General features: G+C 46.1%; 1 protein-coding gene and 1 non-coding gene across 2 annotated transcripts in view; one reads left to right on the forward strand and one right to left on the reverse strand.

The window, feature by feature from the left end:
* Positions 1–104, forward strand: part of T48 (FU domain-containing protein T48) — a 203382-nt gene extending 203278 nt beyond the window's left edge. Inside the window, exon 6 of the mRNA XM_076173009.1 lies at positions 1–104. This exon is cut by the window's left edge and continues 163 nt beyond it. Coding sequence (XP_076029124.1) covers positions 1–104 — 104 coding nt within the window.
* A 13775-nt stretch (positions 105–13879) lies between these two features.
* On the reverse strand, positions 13880–14035 carry LOC143018032 (5.8S ribosomal RNA). The gene has a single exon (XR_012965724.1). It is a non-coding gene; the product is annotated as a 5.8S ribosomal RNA (ribosomal RNA).
* Positions 14036–16229: the final 2194 nt, after the last annotated feature.

Below are 16229 nucleotides of genomic sequence, written 5' to 3' on the forward strand. Positions count from 1 at the left end.
GCGCCGCCGTTCATGACGTTGGCACCGGAGCAGTTGGTGCAGGCTTCAGTGGTACGTACGGTTGGAGGGAGAAGTCGCAAAACCACGCGTGTCATCCACACTAGCATCTGTGCTCTCTCTCTCTCTCTCTCTCTCTCTCTCTCACACACACACACACACACACACACACACACACACACACACACACACACACACATACACACACGCACACACGCACGCACACACACACACACACACACACACACACACACACACACACACACACACACACACACACACACACACATACACACACACACACACACACACACACACACACACACACACACACACACACACACACACACACACACACACACACACACACACACACACACACACACACACACGGCGCGGTTGGTAGAGAATAGTGGGATGCGAAGTACGGGGGTGCTCGCAGTACCTGGTTCGAATCCTGCCCAGGGCCGAAATTATTTCGGTATCGCTGCGCTTCGGGTCGTTACTCTGACTCTCGTGGGCGGGGAGTTGGGTGTGTGTGTGTGTGAAAGGTCATAGCATTACCCATAGATCGGTCATACGAGCTCTGAGCTCTCTTCTGGGAGGGAAATAGCTGTCGATCACGAGTCCAACACGTGATCCAAAGACCAAGGTGAATATACACACACACAAACGCGCGCGCGCAGTTATAGAAGAGACCTGAAGAATGAGTAGTTATACCCACAGAGTGGTGGATGTATGGTACAAACTAAACGAAACAGTAGTGTGTGCAAAAACCATACACGAACTTAAGAGCAATTTAGACACTGCGAGAAACAGAGACGGGACACCACGAGCGTAGTTCCTCTTCTCATGAGATACACCTAGGTAAATACTAGGTAAATACACACACACACACACACACACACACACACACACACACACACACACACACACACACAGAAAAAACACGCGCACTCACACATACATGCACGCACGCATACACACACAGAAAAACACACTCACACATAAATGTACGCACGCATACACACGCACTTACGCATCCACACACAAACACACACGCAAGCACACGCCCCCACACGCACACGTACACACAAGCATACACGCGCGCACACACGTGCTAGACATGAGACATGAAACTGAAAAAATGGCATATTCAAGAAAAAGAAACGAAAAGATCAGAGAACGAGATGGAGAGAGTAGAAAATTAAAAGTAGGTTATACTAATATAGAGGGATTAATCTCAGGATTAAATTAACTAAATGATTACCCGTCAGAAGAAAAAACAGACATAATGGGAATTATGAAGACAAAATTAAGGGGTCCACTATTACCAGTGTTGGACATGGATTACATAATCACTGGCTTAGAAATGGAGAGGAGAAACAGGGTGGAGGAGTCATGTTCTTTGCTAAGAAAAACTTAAATGTGACGAAAGTTACAAATGGAGAGAACAGGGTGGAAATTATCTTAATAAGAATTGAAGATAGTGACATGAAAAGTAGAAAGTTTGCAGTGATTTATATGCCCCAAAAAACTGGGTCTTGGAGAGAGATTATTCTAAAATGTTAGAAGATACAAGGCTTTCGTTAAATGAGATGCTGAAGGATGGAAGTAACGTGGTACTTACGGGAGATTTTAACTGCAAAGTAATCTGTTGGGAAGAGATAACAGTGAAAGATGGAGAGGATCTATGGGGAAATGTATTATTTGACATAACTATAGAACATACAATAACACAATGAGTAAAGGAAAACACTAGATTTAGAAATAATGAAGAACCATCGAGACTAGATTTATTATTTACGTCAGAACCTGAAATTGTGGATAAAATTCAATACGAGACATCAATTGGGAAGAGTGGTCACATATTACTTGAGTTAGAACTAAAAGAGGAAATATATGTAAAGAGAAATGAAATATACAGAAACGGAAGACTGGTGTATAGTAAAACAGACTTTGAGAAACTTAGGATTTTTTTTTCGGAAAGCAAATTGGGAAAATTCTACAATGAAGAAACACAAATGGAAGAAAAATGGATGATTCTGATGGAAATTTATAAAGAGGGAGTGGATAAATATGCACCAAAGCAAAAACGGGAAAAGATGTATATTAAATGTTGGTTTAACAGAAGGTGCAGCGAAGCGAAAGATAAAAGAGATAAAGCTTGGAAAAGATGGAGAAAAGACAAAAAACCTAGAAAGTGGCAAACATATATCAATCAAAGGAATGAATATGTAAAAATACGCAGGGAGGAAAAAAGAAAATATGAAAAAGATGTAATAGAAAAATGTAAGGATCAACCAAAACTATTCTATAGGTATGTGAACGGTAAACTGAAAAACACAGGAAATAGTGAAACTACGCCAAGGGAACATAGAATACACAGAAGATACAGAAATGACTGAAGTCATGAGCAAACACTTCAAGTCGGTTTTCACTAGAGAAAATGTACAACATTGGGATGAAGAGAGAGAAGTGAACTCCCCCCATCCCCACACACACATGAGGGAAATAACAGTAACACGGAAAGAAATAATAGACCAATTAATGAACAATGATGTCAGGAAATCGCACGACCCGGTTGGAATTGCAAACTGGATACTAAACGAATGTAAAGAAGAACTAATAGACAAAATATATAACATAATAAGTTGCTCACTCAAAGAAGGAAAAATACCAGAAGATTGGAAAAATACTAATATCGTACCAATATATAAAGGAGGAAACAAGGAAGACCCAGGTATTTAGTGTGTGCAAAAAACATACACGAATTTAAGAACAAATTAGACATGGCGAGATACAGAGACGGGTAACACGAGCGTAGCTCCCCTTCCCGTAAGATACAACTAGGTAAATACACACACACACACACACACGCACGTACGCACTAATGTGCATACACACGCGTACACATAGGCATGCACCCATGCACACACGCACATATAGACCCACGCACGCATATGCACACACACACGTAAACGCCTATAGTTACATTAGAGTAAAAAGGTTGTTAGGAATCACATTGGTCCACTATTATCTGTTGACGATCAACTTAAATATTCAAATGAAGGAATGTGTAATATTTTAAACAATTATTTTAGCTCGGTATTCGTAAACGAAACACCTCAAAGTGAACTCCAAACTAAAACCTGTGAAAAGTCTAGGGTAAACTTACTACGGTAAATATAACAAAATAGAAAAAAATAAAAGGTGTATAGAGAAACTCAAAGTTAATAAAACAACAGGGCCTGACGGTTGACATCCAATACTCTTAAAGGAAATAAAAAATGAGGTTGTTGTTCCATTAGAAATTATTTTCAAGAAATCCATCATATCCGGAGATGTCCCAAGAGAATAGAAGCTAGCTAACGTTACTCCCATATTCAAAAAAGGTGAAAAACAAACAAACAAACAAACAAATAACTATAGGCCTATAAGTTTGACTTCAATCGTAGGAAAAATTATGGAAACTATCATCAGAGATGCTATCGAACATCATTTAGAAAGTAACCGTTTGATAAATGATAGCCAGCATGGTTTCAGACGGAAACGTTCTTGCGTGACTTACTCGAATTCTACAACACAGTATAACGATGAGCCACAAAACTGATTCCAAATATCAAAAATAAATAATACGAGAATCGAATAAAACATATGAATCTGTTTTCCCTAAAAAAGCGTAGACTCAGAGGTGACTTGATACAGGTCTTTAAAATTCTAAAGGGAATTGACAACATCAAAAGTGAAATTTTTTTCACACTAAGTGAGAATCAGACAAGAAACAATGGTCTCAAACTGTCCGGAAATAGATTCAGTTTGGAAGTGGGTAGAAACAATTTCGCCAGCCGTGTAGTTAATGAATGGAATAAACTTCCTGCAGAGGCAGTTCAATGTAGTTCAGTTCGAAGCTTTAAGAATCATTTAGATAAACACCTAAGCAAGATGCTGTAATGATTATCATTCATTTTATATTGTGTTGGTTGATCAACAATGGAAACTCATCTGTTGTAGTTCACAGTGTTTATTGCACAGAAATGCACATAATTAGTCTATCAAAGCACCAATGGTCACTAGCATACACACACACCTCTCTAGGTCTCGCCTCTGAATGCCTTCTGATACGCGTCAAGTGCGTCAGCCTAGTTATGGGATGGCGTCCCGAGTGTTGCTTTCACTCAATTGTTACAATTATTTCCTCGCACACAGAATTAACAGACACTCAATATAATACAATAATTTGAATCTAATAATATTAATAATCTATTTTCTATTCATTCAACTTTTGCATTTACAAAAAAATTAGAAATGATAATCAATTACGTAAACAGAAATGACAATTTTGCTTTCTTCGAGAAACTTCCATACTTGTTACACCTACGAACACACACACACATCCAATTACGCATCACTTTTATTTCCTACATTTATACACAATACTAACATAATTTATAATGACTAGGATATACTACATTTGTTTTTTGTCTTGTTATCATTTGTCTGTTTGATTCTCATTTATTATTAGTTATATGTCAATTTATTATTATTTACTATTTACCTGTTTGTTTATTATTTAACTATACCTATGCATTTATTCATGTATTTTATTTATTATTTACATTATTATAGTTTTTATTTATTCATTTATTATTATTATTATGATTTGTTCGCATCCGACCTAGATATGGACCAAAAGGTCTCCTGTCGGCATGTTCAGCCTTTGTAATCCTTTGTAATGCACATGTTCATAAATACACAGTGAGTGTAAATAACTTTGTAGATCTATCCGCGTGTATACTGTATGTGCGCGCATGTACGTGCGTACAGATGCATTGTTGAAATTACCCTTTACTAAATAATTTCAGTGACATCATTTGACCTCTTACTAATTGGTTTGCATTACAAGTAGGAATGACACCTAATATTCAAATATGAAGTTTCATTAAAAGAACAATGCAAGGTAGCTACGAGGTAATTTTGTATGGCGAATGCCGAGGGGATAGTGGTTCAAACCCTGCCACCGGCGAAGTTGTACCAAGGGCATGGCTCATTAAATTCCACGCTACAAAATCCTCTGTTAGGGGTACCGTCCTATCCTTCTGATAGGGGGGAGTTTGTGACGTTATACCATATCATCATATCATCATCATGAAATCCATTTAGTAAAAATAGATACATATGAGCCTACCTAGAAAATTTGCAAAATATATTAAATTTCCAACCTATTTTGACATCTTTTTTCACCTACATATTGATTAAGTTTGATAAAAACAAATATATTTTAACTTACCAAAACGTGTCTTCTTTTCAGTCGATTCAGACAGCCACTTCAGCTCGATGGGCTCCCGCTCGGCCTCAAGGCTCAGCCTCGGGCCTGTGATCTTTGAGGAGGATGAGGATGAGGAGGACAGGGAGGGCTACAGTCTCGACAGCAGCAAGGATGACCAAAGCAGCTATAGCAACTCGACTGAAGACGAAGTGCACAGTGAGGAAACGGAGGAGAGTGAGCTAAAAGAGAGCGATGTTGGGGAGGGAGAGAAGGAAGAAAAGGAGGATGAAGATGAGATCGATTGGGTTTATGACGTGAACAAGGTCTGCAAGGACGCAAACGACAACAACGTCCCCGGCTTTAGCACGAGAAACGGCAAACAAAGGAACTACATTACCAACAACAACAATAATAATCATTCCAATCACTTGTTCAAGAACCAGTTGGCCGCACCTTCCAATATGATGATGAACTTGAAGAATGTGATGAATATGACGATTGGCGACGGGGAAAGTAATTTCTTTTCTGCCCTGGAAGGCCACGTGGCTAAGCCGAGGCCCTGTCCCCCGAGGAGGGACACTAATATCATGTTCGAGAACGAGAAGAAGACCCTGAACAACAAGAACAACAACAACTGCAAAAACGTCAGTAGTAAAAACAAGAGAAACTCCGCAATGAACAAGAAGATAGCCAAGCAACAGAAGAACCTCCAAAGGCAGAGGCCAGTACAGACCAAGAGGAACACGCGGGTTTCTAAGGCAGGATCTCTCGACGCTAAAGTAGTCACAACAGATACTGCCCCTTGCGGTGACGATCCAATTGTCCATGCCAGTACCAGTACCAGCACAAGAAATAAGGCTTCTGCTTACGAAAATTCCCAAAAAATAAACGCCATCAACAGAAGCCTCACACAGACTTCAAAGAGAGCAACAAATATCGTTAATAACAACCCATCCACTGATTCTAGTGTGAAAGCCGCGCAGGCTCCGGAAGACACGTACCTGGAGGTGATAAGAATGCACACGCCCACGACGGGATTCCGGTCCAGGAGTGACCCATTCCGGGACGACACGTTGGACGACAGCAAGAATAACAACCTCGTTACCGACGCAGGGCGAGACCTCAGCGGCGGACCGAGTAACAATAACACGACAGACGGGAGTACTTCCTGTAAGAACAGTGATAACAGAAACCTAAAAGGTAATGGCAGCCTAGTCGATGGTAAAACGCAGAACTTCACAGGCGTGGCAGACTTTGCGAGGACGCTTCTGACAAAGAGGGAGGCCTCGACGGCGAGCCGGGAATACGAGGCATGTCCTGCGCAGTGCCTATCTGTTCCTCGATGTGAACTAACTACCGACCTATGAATACGTGGGTCACCGCATATACATATATTTTTCATCGGCCATTCTGCACGCCATACTCGTAACACAGAGCCATTGGAAGTTGACTTTACCTGAGGCAGATTATCGATTCTTCAGTTGGATTAAATGCGTTGGAACCATCGCCATATTCGTGTTGCTTTCTTGTTGTGTAATAGAACGACCATGGGAGCCAGAAAAGAAGCTCTACTAATCCTGGGCTGTCACCGACATCGTATTTTCTCCAGAATACTGTGTGCCATAACATGAAGAACACCGCAAACAGAACAAATTCACTACTGAATTCAGGGGGACCCGAAGATGAGTGATGATAATTTGGTTTAACGTCACAAACTTCCCTCTATTGAGAGGCTACGACAGTGCCCCTTATAGAGGACATTGGAGCGTGGAATTGAATGAGCCATGTCCTTAGTTCAACTTTGCCGGTGGCATGGTTCGATACGTCATCATCTCAACCATTGCCGAATGTAACGACACCCTAACCCGCTCGGCCAGATGAATAAGTATTATAAACTCATGATCCATGATTATAAACTGGAAATCCGCAGCCCCGCAGTGGTTGGCAACTGTCCTCGGGTAAGGCCATCCACTCTGAGTAATGGCCCCCAACCGCCGCTCACCTCGGACCTGAGGTGACTTGGTGACATCACTGCGTGTGTGAGACATCATCTTCCTCCGGGTATCGTCACTGATGTGGCACAGCGTGGACGCCGTCTCCTGCGTCCATGTATAAACTGTCGGACTACGGGGAAGGTTGAGGTCCGACCGTGTACCAACCCCGCAAACCACGAAGAAAAAGGTCTTCCCGTATATGCCTGTAGAAAAAAAAAAAAACATTGGACCATTGTCTGTATTGTTTTATTGCGGGGCGTCTCTATGTCACTGGATTGTAGCAGGAAGAACAGAGTAGTATCCGGCTGCAAACTCTCCTTGTGTGAAAACGTGGAAAAACACACACATACACACACACACACACACACACACACACACACACACACACACACACACACACACACACACACACACACACACACACACACACACACACACACACACACACACTCACACACACACACACACACACACACACACACACACACACACACACACACACACACACACACACACACACACACAGAGAGAGAGAGAGAGAGAGAGAGAGAGAGAGAGAGAGAGAGAGAGAGAGAGAGAGAGAGAGAGAGAGAGAGAGAGAGAGGAAGGAGAAAGAGAGATGGAAGGAGGGAGGGGAAGAAGGAGAGAAAGGGAGAGAGGGATGGATAAAAGGAGAAAGGAAAGAAGAGAGAGAGAGAGAGAGAGAGAGAGAGAGAGAGAGAGAGAGAGAGAGAGAGAGAGAGAGAGAGAGAGAGAGAGAGAGAGAGAGGGGGGGGGAGGAGGAGCCAGAGAGAGGTAGGAAGAGAGAAAGGGATGGACAAAGGGAGAGAGGATAGGAGAAAGAGGAGGAAGAAGAGAGATGGATGGAGGAAGGGAGAAAGGAGAAGAACGAGAGAGAGGTAGGGAGAGAGGAATGGAGAAAGGGAGAGAGGAAAGGAGAAAGAAAGAGAGAGAAAGAAAGATGTATGGAAGACTGGGTAGGGTTACCAATCACATTCTTTTTCATTAGACCCTATAGCATTGTGACAGAGTTGATGAATTTTGTTCTGGATCGATCGAGGCGCCTTCAGTTGTTCACATATGACATTGGTGAACTGGATGGTCGTGAAATCAGCTTTAATCATGAAAGTGCACTGGCTAGACACGCGTATAATGTATTAATGCTCATCATATCCATGTACATTCTCGCTGAAAAGGCTTTTGACAATGGTAACCAAGTTCACTGTGTCTAATGCACTTTTTTAACCTAACTTTAACAGCGTTTGAATCTGCACGTGTTAATAAAACTGGTCAAGTTAGTCTCTATTTTGACTGAGGTAGTCGTAGAAAACGTCGTAAATAACATAATTTTTCTTCTATTGTAAACAGTTGATGACGTCATGTCGCAATACAAGATTACGACATTTGGTATGGTAAATGTTGTGATTCTCTGAATGCCATTTATGTAAAGAAGAATATAATTAGATTATGAATTTAGAGGAATTTTATCGTCATAGAAAATAAATGATGGCAGTTCACTGTTATCATTATAGTATGGAATAAGTTCGCTCGTTTAAGATTCGAATGCTGTCGACGAATCAAAGAGATGTACAAATGTTTCATATTTATTTATAAAACTTTTATTTTTCACCACTTTTGATAACCCCCATTTTATTGTAACCCCTTTGCTATCTTTGCGCCCCTTAGACCTACAAATCACATTTTATTCAGATGAATCGCTGTCTGATCCCGTAGCTAGACGAAATCGTCTGGCATAAACCAATTTAGATATCTAGGTATTTTCGAAACGAAGGGGCTCAAACTATCTTTTCGTATTTTGTTTCTTTCCTTTGCCACTCAGACCAGTTTCATCTTTTCGCTAGGATGACGCACTTTACAAATCTTGTCCTGGTTAGCACCAGACAATTTTGTCCTGGTTGTCGCTTCCGCTTCCTCAACCAAAATCTTCCTTCGGAACTTCGGATAAAATTGGAGTTCTATAGATGTTACAAGGCACCACATAGGATTCGGAGTAACATTGTTTGGAGGGAAGGTAACACACCGTTTAGCAACATGATCCCTGTTACTGTCCGGCCGCTTTCGTTGATGTCTCATCGGCGCGGTTTGGTCCTTGTATCAACACTACACCAAAGAAAATGGAGCGATTTTAATTTCATACTGCCTATAAAGGCCTGTACATGATAGACGATTAACACTGTACAGTATAAAAACATTTGTATATAGAATTTATAGTATGGATTCTGCTAACATTTCATCATAATCTTTGAAAATAAAATATACAAATTCACATGATTTTTTTTTGTCTAACCTCAAATGACGAACATAACATAAGAATATAAGAATGAGAGACTAAAAGAGATCATAAGGCCTACACTAGACAGTTCCATGTCCACCTGTCATGCCCATCCATAAAGTTGTCTAACAGCTTCTTTAGACAATCGATAGTTTCAGCGCTCACTACATGGTTACTAAGTCTATTCCATTCGTTGACCACCCTACTTACAAACCAGCTCTTTGCTATTTCCTTCTTGAATCTAAATTTGCCCAATTTAAATCCATTACTACGAGTCCTGCCATGTCTTAATATGATGACCTTGTTTGTGTCACCCTTGTTAAAGCCTTTGATCCACTTGAACACCTCTATTAAATCACACTACAATCTGTGTCTTTCCAGAGAGTGTAAGTTAAGGTGCCTAAGGTAAATTTTTGAGCCCATGTATCATTTTGGTCATTCTCCTCTGTACTGATTCTAGTGAATTGATGTCCATTCTATAGGACGGAGACCAAAACTGTACCGCATAGTCAAGGATGGGTCTAACTAACGCTAGAGTTTGATAATTACCTCTGCACTTCTATTCGTAACCGTCCTAGCAATGAAACCTAATGATCTGTTAGCTTTATTCCTGGCACTAATGCACTGTTTCCTGGATTTAAGGTCAGGACTCACTAGAACTCCCAAGTCTCTCTCGGACTCGGTTTTCTCTAAAAACGTGTTATCTAAGCTATATCTGCTTTCGAGGCTATGTAGCCCTACGTTTAACGCTCTGCACTTTGAGATATTGAAGTCCATTTGCCATTTCACCGACCATGTGAACAATTTATTAAGATCCGCCAGCAGGATCTCTGAGTCTTCTCCTGACCTAATTAGGCGTCATATTTTTGTGTCATTCCGAAACTTACTAACATCACTATGGATCACATTGTCCATAATCGTTTATGCATATAATGAACAACATGGGACCCAAAACTCAGCCCTGGGGAACTCCACTAGAAACACTCTCCCATTTAGATTTTACACCATTTATGGTGACTCGCTGTTTTCTGCCACTGATCCAAACTCTAATTCATTCAAACACTTTTCCTCCTATATCATGGGCTTTGATTTCACTTACTAGTCTCTGATGGGGTACTTTGTCGAACGCTTTGCTAAAGTCATCGTAACTACCATTGTTATCTGACGCCTTATATACGTTAGTGTAAAAAGATAAATTAGTCACACGTGACTTAACCTTGGAGAAACCATACTGTGAATCACGAACCAAATTATGTCTCTCAATGTGATTTCTGAATCTATTAGCTGATTCAAGCATTTTACCTATAACTGATATCAAACCGATTGGCCTGTGGTTGCATATAGACGATTTATCTCCCTTTTTGAAAACAGGAACAACCTTTGCCAGATTTCGAATTTACACTTTTTAAGCAGAAAAGAAAACTCTTCCCTGGACCGCGGCTGGCAGCAGCAGGTTTCCTCCTGTCGCCAGGAGTACCTTTAGGCAAGGGGTAACACCATCTCCGGGCGGAGGTTCCGGAATAAGAACCGTATTCCTTTTCGCCCACAACCTTCCGGCCGCATAGACCGCGTGCAAGTGAGTGCGGTTAGTCACACTCACCTCCTCCCCTGCTGCTGCTGCTGCTGGGGAGGAAGAGGCATGGCCGGGGGTGACTGGGTTGGTGGGTACCGGGGCCGCTGCTGGCTGGCTGCCTGCCTGCCCGTCTGTCTGCCTGGCCCGGTGAGGGTGGACTTACGTGGGCTTAAGGGGGCATAAAAACGCCCCCTCCACCTCCGCCACCAACACCGACGCCGACCGACCGACAGACCGACGACGCCTTTCCCCGCCTCACTCCCCGGCCAGAGCCAACTCTTTGTTCGCCACGACGGGACTGTGGAAGGCGGATTTCTCCTTGGGCTTAGGATCGACTGCACCATGTCCAACTGATGTTCACATGTAACCCTTCCCCACTTCAGCCCTCAAGGATCTCGCTCGAGTATTTGCTACTACCACCAAGATCTGCACCAGCGTCGGCTCCAGACCGGCTCGCGCCGAACTTCTACGCTCACCGCTGCGACCCTCCTACTCGTCGGGGCTTCGAGACCCTGGTCGGCCGGTACTGCCCCGACGGTCGAGTATCGGGAGGACGCTTGAGCGCCATCCATTTTCAGGGCTAGTTGCTTCGGCAGGTGAGTTGTTACACACTCCTTAGCGGATTCCGACTTCCATGGCCACCGTCCTGCTGTCTATAGCAACCAACACCTTTCATGGGATCTGATGAGCGTCCATTTAGGCCCCTTAACTCGACGTTTGTTTCATCCCACAGCGCCAGTTCTGCTTACCAAAAATGGCCCACTAGGTACTCCAGATTCACTGTCGAAGCTTCAGTCAAGCAAGCCCGACCTCTCACCCATTTAAAGTTTGAGAATAGGTTGAGGACGTTTCGTCCCCAAGACCTCTAATCATTCGCTTTACCGGATGAAACTCTGTAGCGAGCACCAGCTATCTTGAGGGAAACTTCGGAGGGAACCAGCTACTAGATGGTTTGATTAGTCTTTCACCCCTATACCCAGCTCCAACGATCGATTTGCACGTCAGAATCGCTACGGACCTCCACCAGAGTTTCCTCTGGCTTCGTCCTGGCCAGGCATAGTTCACCATCATTCGGGTTCCAACATGTCTGCTCTTGGTACTCACTACCCACGGTGGGGTGTGCAAGTCCCGAACTTACCCCGGCCGCGAGGCGGATCGGCCCTCGGGGGAGGCCCTTCACTTTCATTTCGCCTTTGGGTTTAGTGCGCCCAATGACTCGCACACATGTTAGACTCCTTAGTCCGTGTTTCAAGACGGGTCGGGTGGATCGCCGACCTGCTCGCCGCTGAAAAGCGCCGCTGCCCCGGCGAAGGAGGCGCCCGCCGACCCGAGAGTCGGTGGGCGGGCACTTGCGGTTACTTGAGGGGTCCCCATCTCGTGGCGATGGTTCCGCCCGCCCGGGCCTTCGGCAACCCCACAACGGATCGTGGCGTCCTACTAAGGGGGAAATACGACCGTCGGCACCGGTCAAGCAGCGGGAGTACCCCGGGTAAAAGGGTCGCCGCACCACTGCACTCCAACGCCGTCAGACTGAATCCCCCCGTTCGACCTTCGAGGTTCCACCCGTTTTCCTCTATATGGTTTCACGCACTCTTGAACTCTCTCTTCAAATTTTTTTCAACTTTCCCTCACGGTACTTGTTCGCTATCGGTCTCGTGGTCATATTTAGCCTTAGATGGAGTTTACCACCTGCTTTGGGCTGCGTTAGTAGGCAACCCGACTCTACGGACGGGGCCGTCCGACAGCCCGACTCCTAATCCCCGTACGGGCCTCGCACCCTCCGTGGGCAGTGGCCGCGTTCAAGCGGACTTGGGGGGTGGGTGGGTGGGGGGGGGGGTCGGAGAAGGCCCCTCCGGAACGCGACATTCCTCAGACGTAGCCGGCGAGGCACGCGAGGTTTCGCGGTAGGCTCCTCCCCGTTCAGTCGCCCTTACTTGGGGAATCCCTGTTGGTTTCTTTTCCTCCGCTTATTAATATACTAAAATTCAGCGGGTGTTCTCACCCGCATCGAGGTCGGCATTGTTGGCTTGAGAGTTCGGTCGGGAGCTGGTTGTTACAGAGTCGGTCGGGTCGAGCGAGCGGTCGGTCGTCTCTCCCCTCCCTGTCTGTCTGTCCACCCATCTCCCTCCATCTCCCGAGAGTAGTACTGGCTGGCTGACGGCAGCAGCGAGGGCGCTCGTTTTCAGGCCCGGCGGCGGCACCTTCCCCTCGTTTGCGTTTACGACGCAGGCTGGTCAAGTCCTTGAGCCCGTCCTGGTCCGTCTAGAGGGGTTGGGCACCCTCTGAACGAGCAGAGCCCTGCATTCTGCCATGCCATCCTCTCACCTTGAGGCCACGCACCGCTCGACTGGTTGCTACTGCGGGGAACCGCACGGCCGGCAAACGGAGGAGGGAATAAGAATAAGGGGGCGAGGGGAGATCGAGTAGGGTCGGCAGGGGGGGGATCATCCGTCCCTTCCCATCCCTTGCCTTGCCTCGCCTTGCCTCGCCTCGCCTCGCCTTGCCTTGCTTTCCCTCACTCCCGTCCGGCCCGCTCCTTCGCCAGTCGGCGGCGGACGAGAGCCCAGGACACACGCCCAGGGCCCCGGCTTCCGATATTCGTCTATCTGTCTGCCGGGACCAGCGGGGGCGCCTCGCTCGACGGGAGAAACGCCGATGGCTGGCCGGCCATCGGCGCTCCCGGACCCGGCTGGCTCCCTTTGGGAAAGTTCCTACCCCCCGCTCAAGGCGGGGGTCGTGATGGTTGTGGGAACCGACCCTCGATCGGGTTGGACCACGGCACTCTTGGCCGCGGCCGCCATGTGCGTTCGACAGGTTGATGCTCATTGTATCCTGCAATTCACACACCGACGCGCATTTTGCTGCGTTCTTCATCGACCCACGAGCCAAGTGATCCACCGTTAAGAGTTGTGTCACCGGTTATCTGAAGGGCACCTAGGTTCCATGGCCCCGCCCCGTTGAGCCTCCCGGAACCCACAATCTGATTGGGGTCTAGATTGAGAAAAGAGTGAGGAGAGCCCTCGGAACGGTGGAGGAGGAAGCCTGCTACCCGCTGCTGCTGCTATGGCTGCGGCTGCTTCCTGCGACGTCATTTGGAGCGAACGGCTTCGGCCGGCCAGCCTGGAAAAAAAAAGAAAACCAGGTCGGCCGGTCCTTCCGACACGGCGGCGGCGGCAGAGGGCAAGCGGCGTGACCATCTACCTGCCTGCCTAACCATCTACCTACCTACCTACCTACCTACCTACCGGGGAGGAGCAGGTCCACAACCATCCCCCCGTGAGTGACTGGCATCCCAGGGCCAGGCCAAGCTAGGCCACGGGCAGCACCCTTCGAGTGCGTTTTCCTCTGCTCTCTCCGAGCAGTTCGGTAATGATCCTTCCGCAGGTTCACCTACGGAAACCTTGTTACGACTTTTACTTCCTCTAAATGATCAAGTTTGGACATCTTTCCGGCAGCCCGGGGTGACTCGTGAGCCACCAGGGGCGCCAGTCCGAAGGCCTCACTAAATCATTCAATCGGTAGTAGCGACGGGCGGTGTGTACAAAGGGGAGGGACGTAATCAACGCAAGCTGATGACTTGCACTTACTGGGAATTCCTCGTTCATGGGGAACAATTTCAAGCCCCAATCCCTATAACGAAGGGGTTTCAACGGGTTACCCGCTCCTCTCGGAGAGGAAGGACACGCTGATCCCTTCAGTGTAGCGAGCGTGTGGCCCAGAACATCTAAGGGCATCACAGACCTGTTATTGCTCAATCTCGTGCGGCTAGACGCCGCTTACCCCTCTAAGAAGGTGCGACGGACACATATGGTATGAGATCCGTCGACTAGTTAGCAGGCTAGAGTCTCGTTCGTTATCGGAATTAACCAGACAAATCGCTCCACCAACTAAGAACGGCCATGCACCACCACCTACCAAATCAAGAAAGAGCTCTCAATCTGTCAATCCTTCCGGTGTCCGAGCCTGGTGAGGTTCCCCGTGTTGAGTCAAATTAAGTCGCAGGCTCCACTCCTGGTGGTGCAACTTCCCGGAAGCTGCCCACCGAGTCATGGGAATAACGCCGGCGGATCGCTAGTCAGCATCGTTTATGGTTAGAACTAGGTCGGTATCTAATCGCCTTCGAACCTCTAACTTTCGTTCCTGATTAATGAAAACATTCTTGGCAAATGCTTTCGCAGTAGTTCGTCTTGCGACAATCCAAGAATTTCACCTCTAACGTCGCAATACGAATGCCCCCGTCTGTCCCTATTAATCATTACCCCGAGTTCCGAAAACCAACAAAATAGAACCGAGGTCCTATTCCATTATTCCATGCACGAATATTCAGGCGGCTGGGCCTGCTTTGAACACTCTAATTTTTTCAAAGTAAACGTGCCGGCCACTCGGGACACTCGATGAAGAGCACCCTGCGGGCCGGCGGGCTGTTCGGGAGCCGGCAGTAGACGCCGGGCGGCGGGCGAACCGTCGCGTCGGTCCGGAACTGAGATCAACTACGAGATTTTTAACCGCAACAACTTTAACATACACTATTGGAGCTTGAATTACCGCGACTGCTGGCACCAGACTTGCCCTCCAATAGATCCTCGTTAAAGGATTTAAAGTGTACTCATTCCGATTGCGAGGCCTCGGAAGAGTCTCGCATCGTTATTTTTCGTCACTACCTCCCCGAGCCGGGAGTGGGTAATTTGCGTGCCTGCTGCCTTCCTTAGATGTGGTAGCCGTTTCTCAGGCTCCCTCTCCGGAATCGAACCCTAATTTCCCGTTACCCGTTATAGAGATTGTAGGCACATAACCTACAATCGAAAGCTGATAAGGCAGACACTTGAAAGATGCGGCGCCGGCGCGGGGGCCATGCGCTCAGCCCAAAGTTATTCAGATTCACCAAGTGTGGCGGACCGAGGCCAGATTGGTTTTGATCTAATAAAAGCGCTCTTCCCTTGAGGTCGGAGCTTGTCTGCATGTATTAGCTCTAGAATTACCACAGTTATCCAGATGGGTGGGTAAGATCCAATGAATCACATCTGATTTAATGAGCCATTCGTGGTTTCGCCATAGATCGGCCTGTACTTAGACATACATGGCTTAATCTTTGAGACAAGTATA

The sequence above is a fragment of the Oratosquilla oratoria genome, chromosome 33 (assembly GCF_046742065.1).
Source record: "Oratosquilla oratoria isolate Oo_2021 chromosome 33, ASM4674206v1, whole genome shotgun sequence".
NCBI lineage: Eukaryota > Metazoa > Arthropoda > Malacostraca > Stomatopoda > Squillidae > Oratosquilla > Oratosquilla oratoria.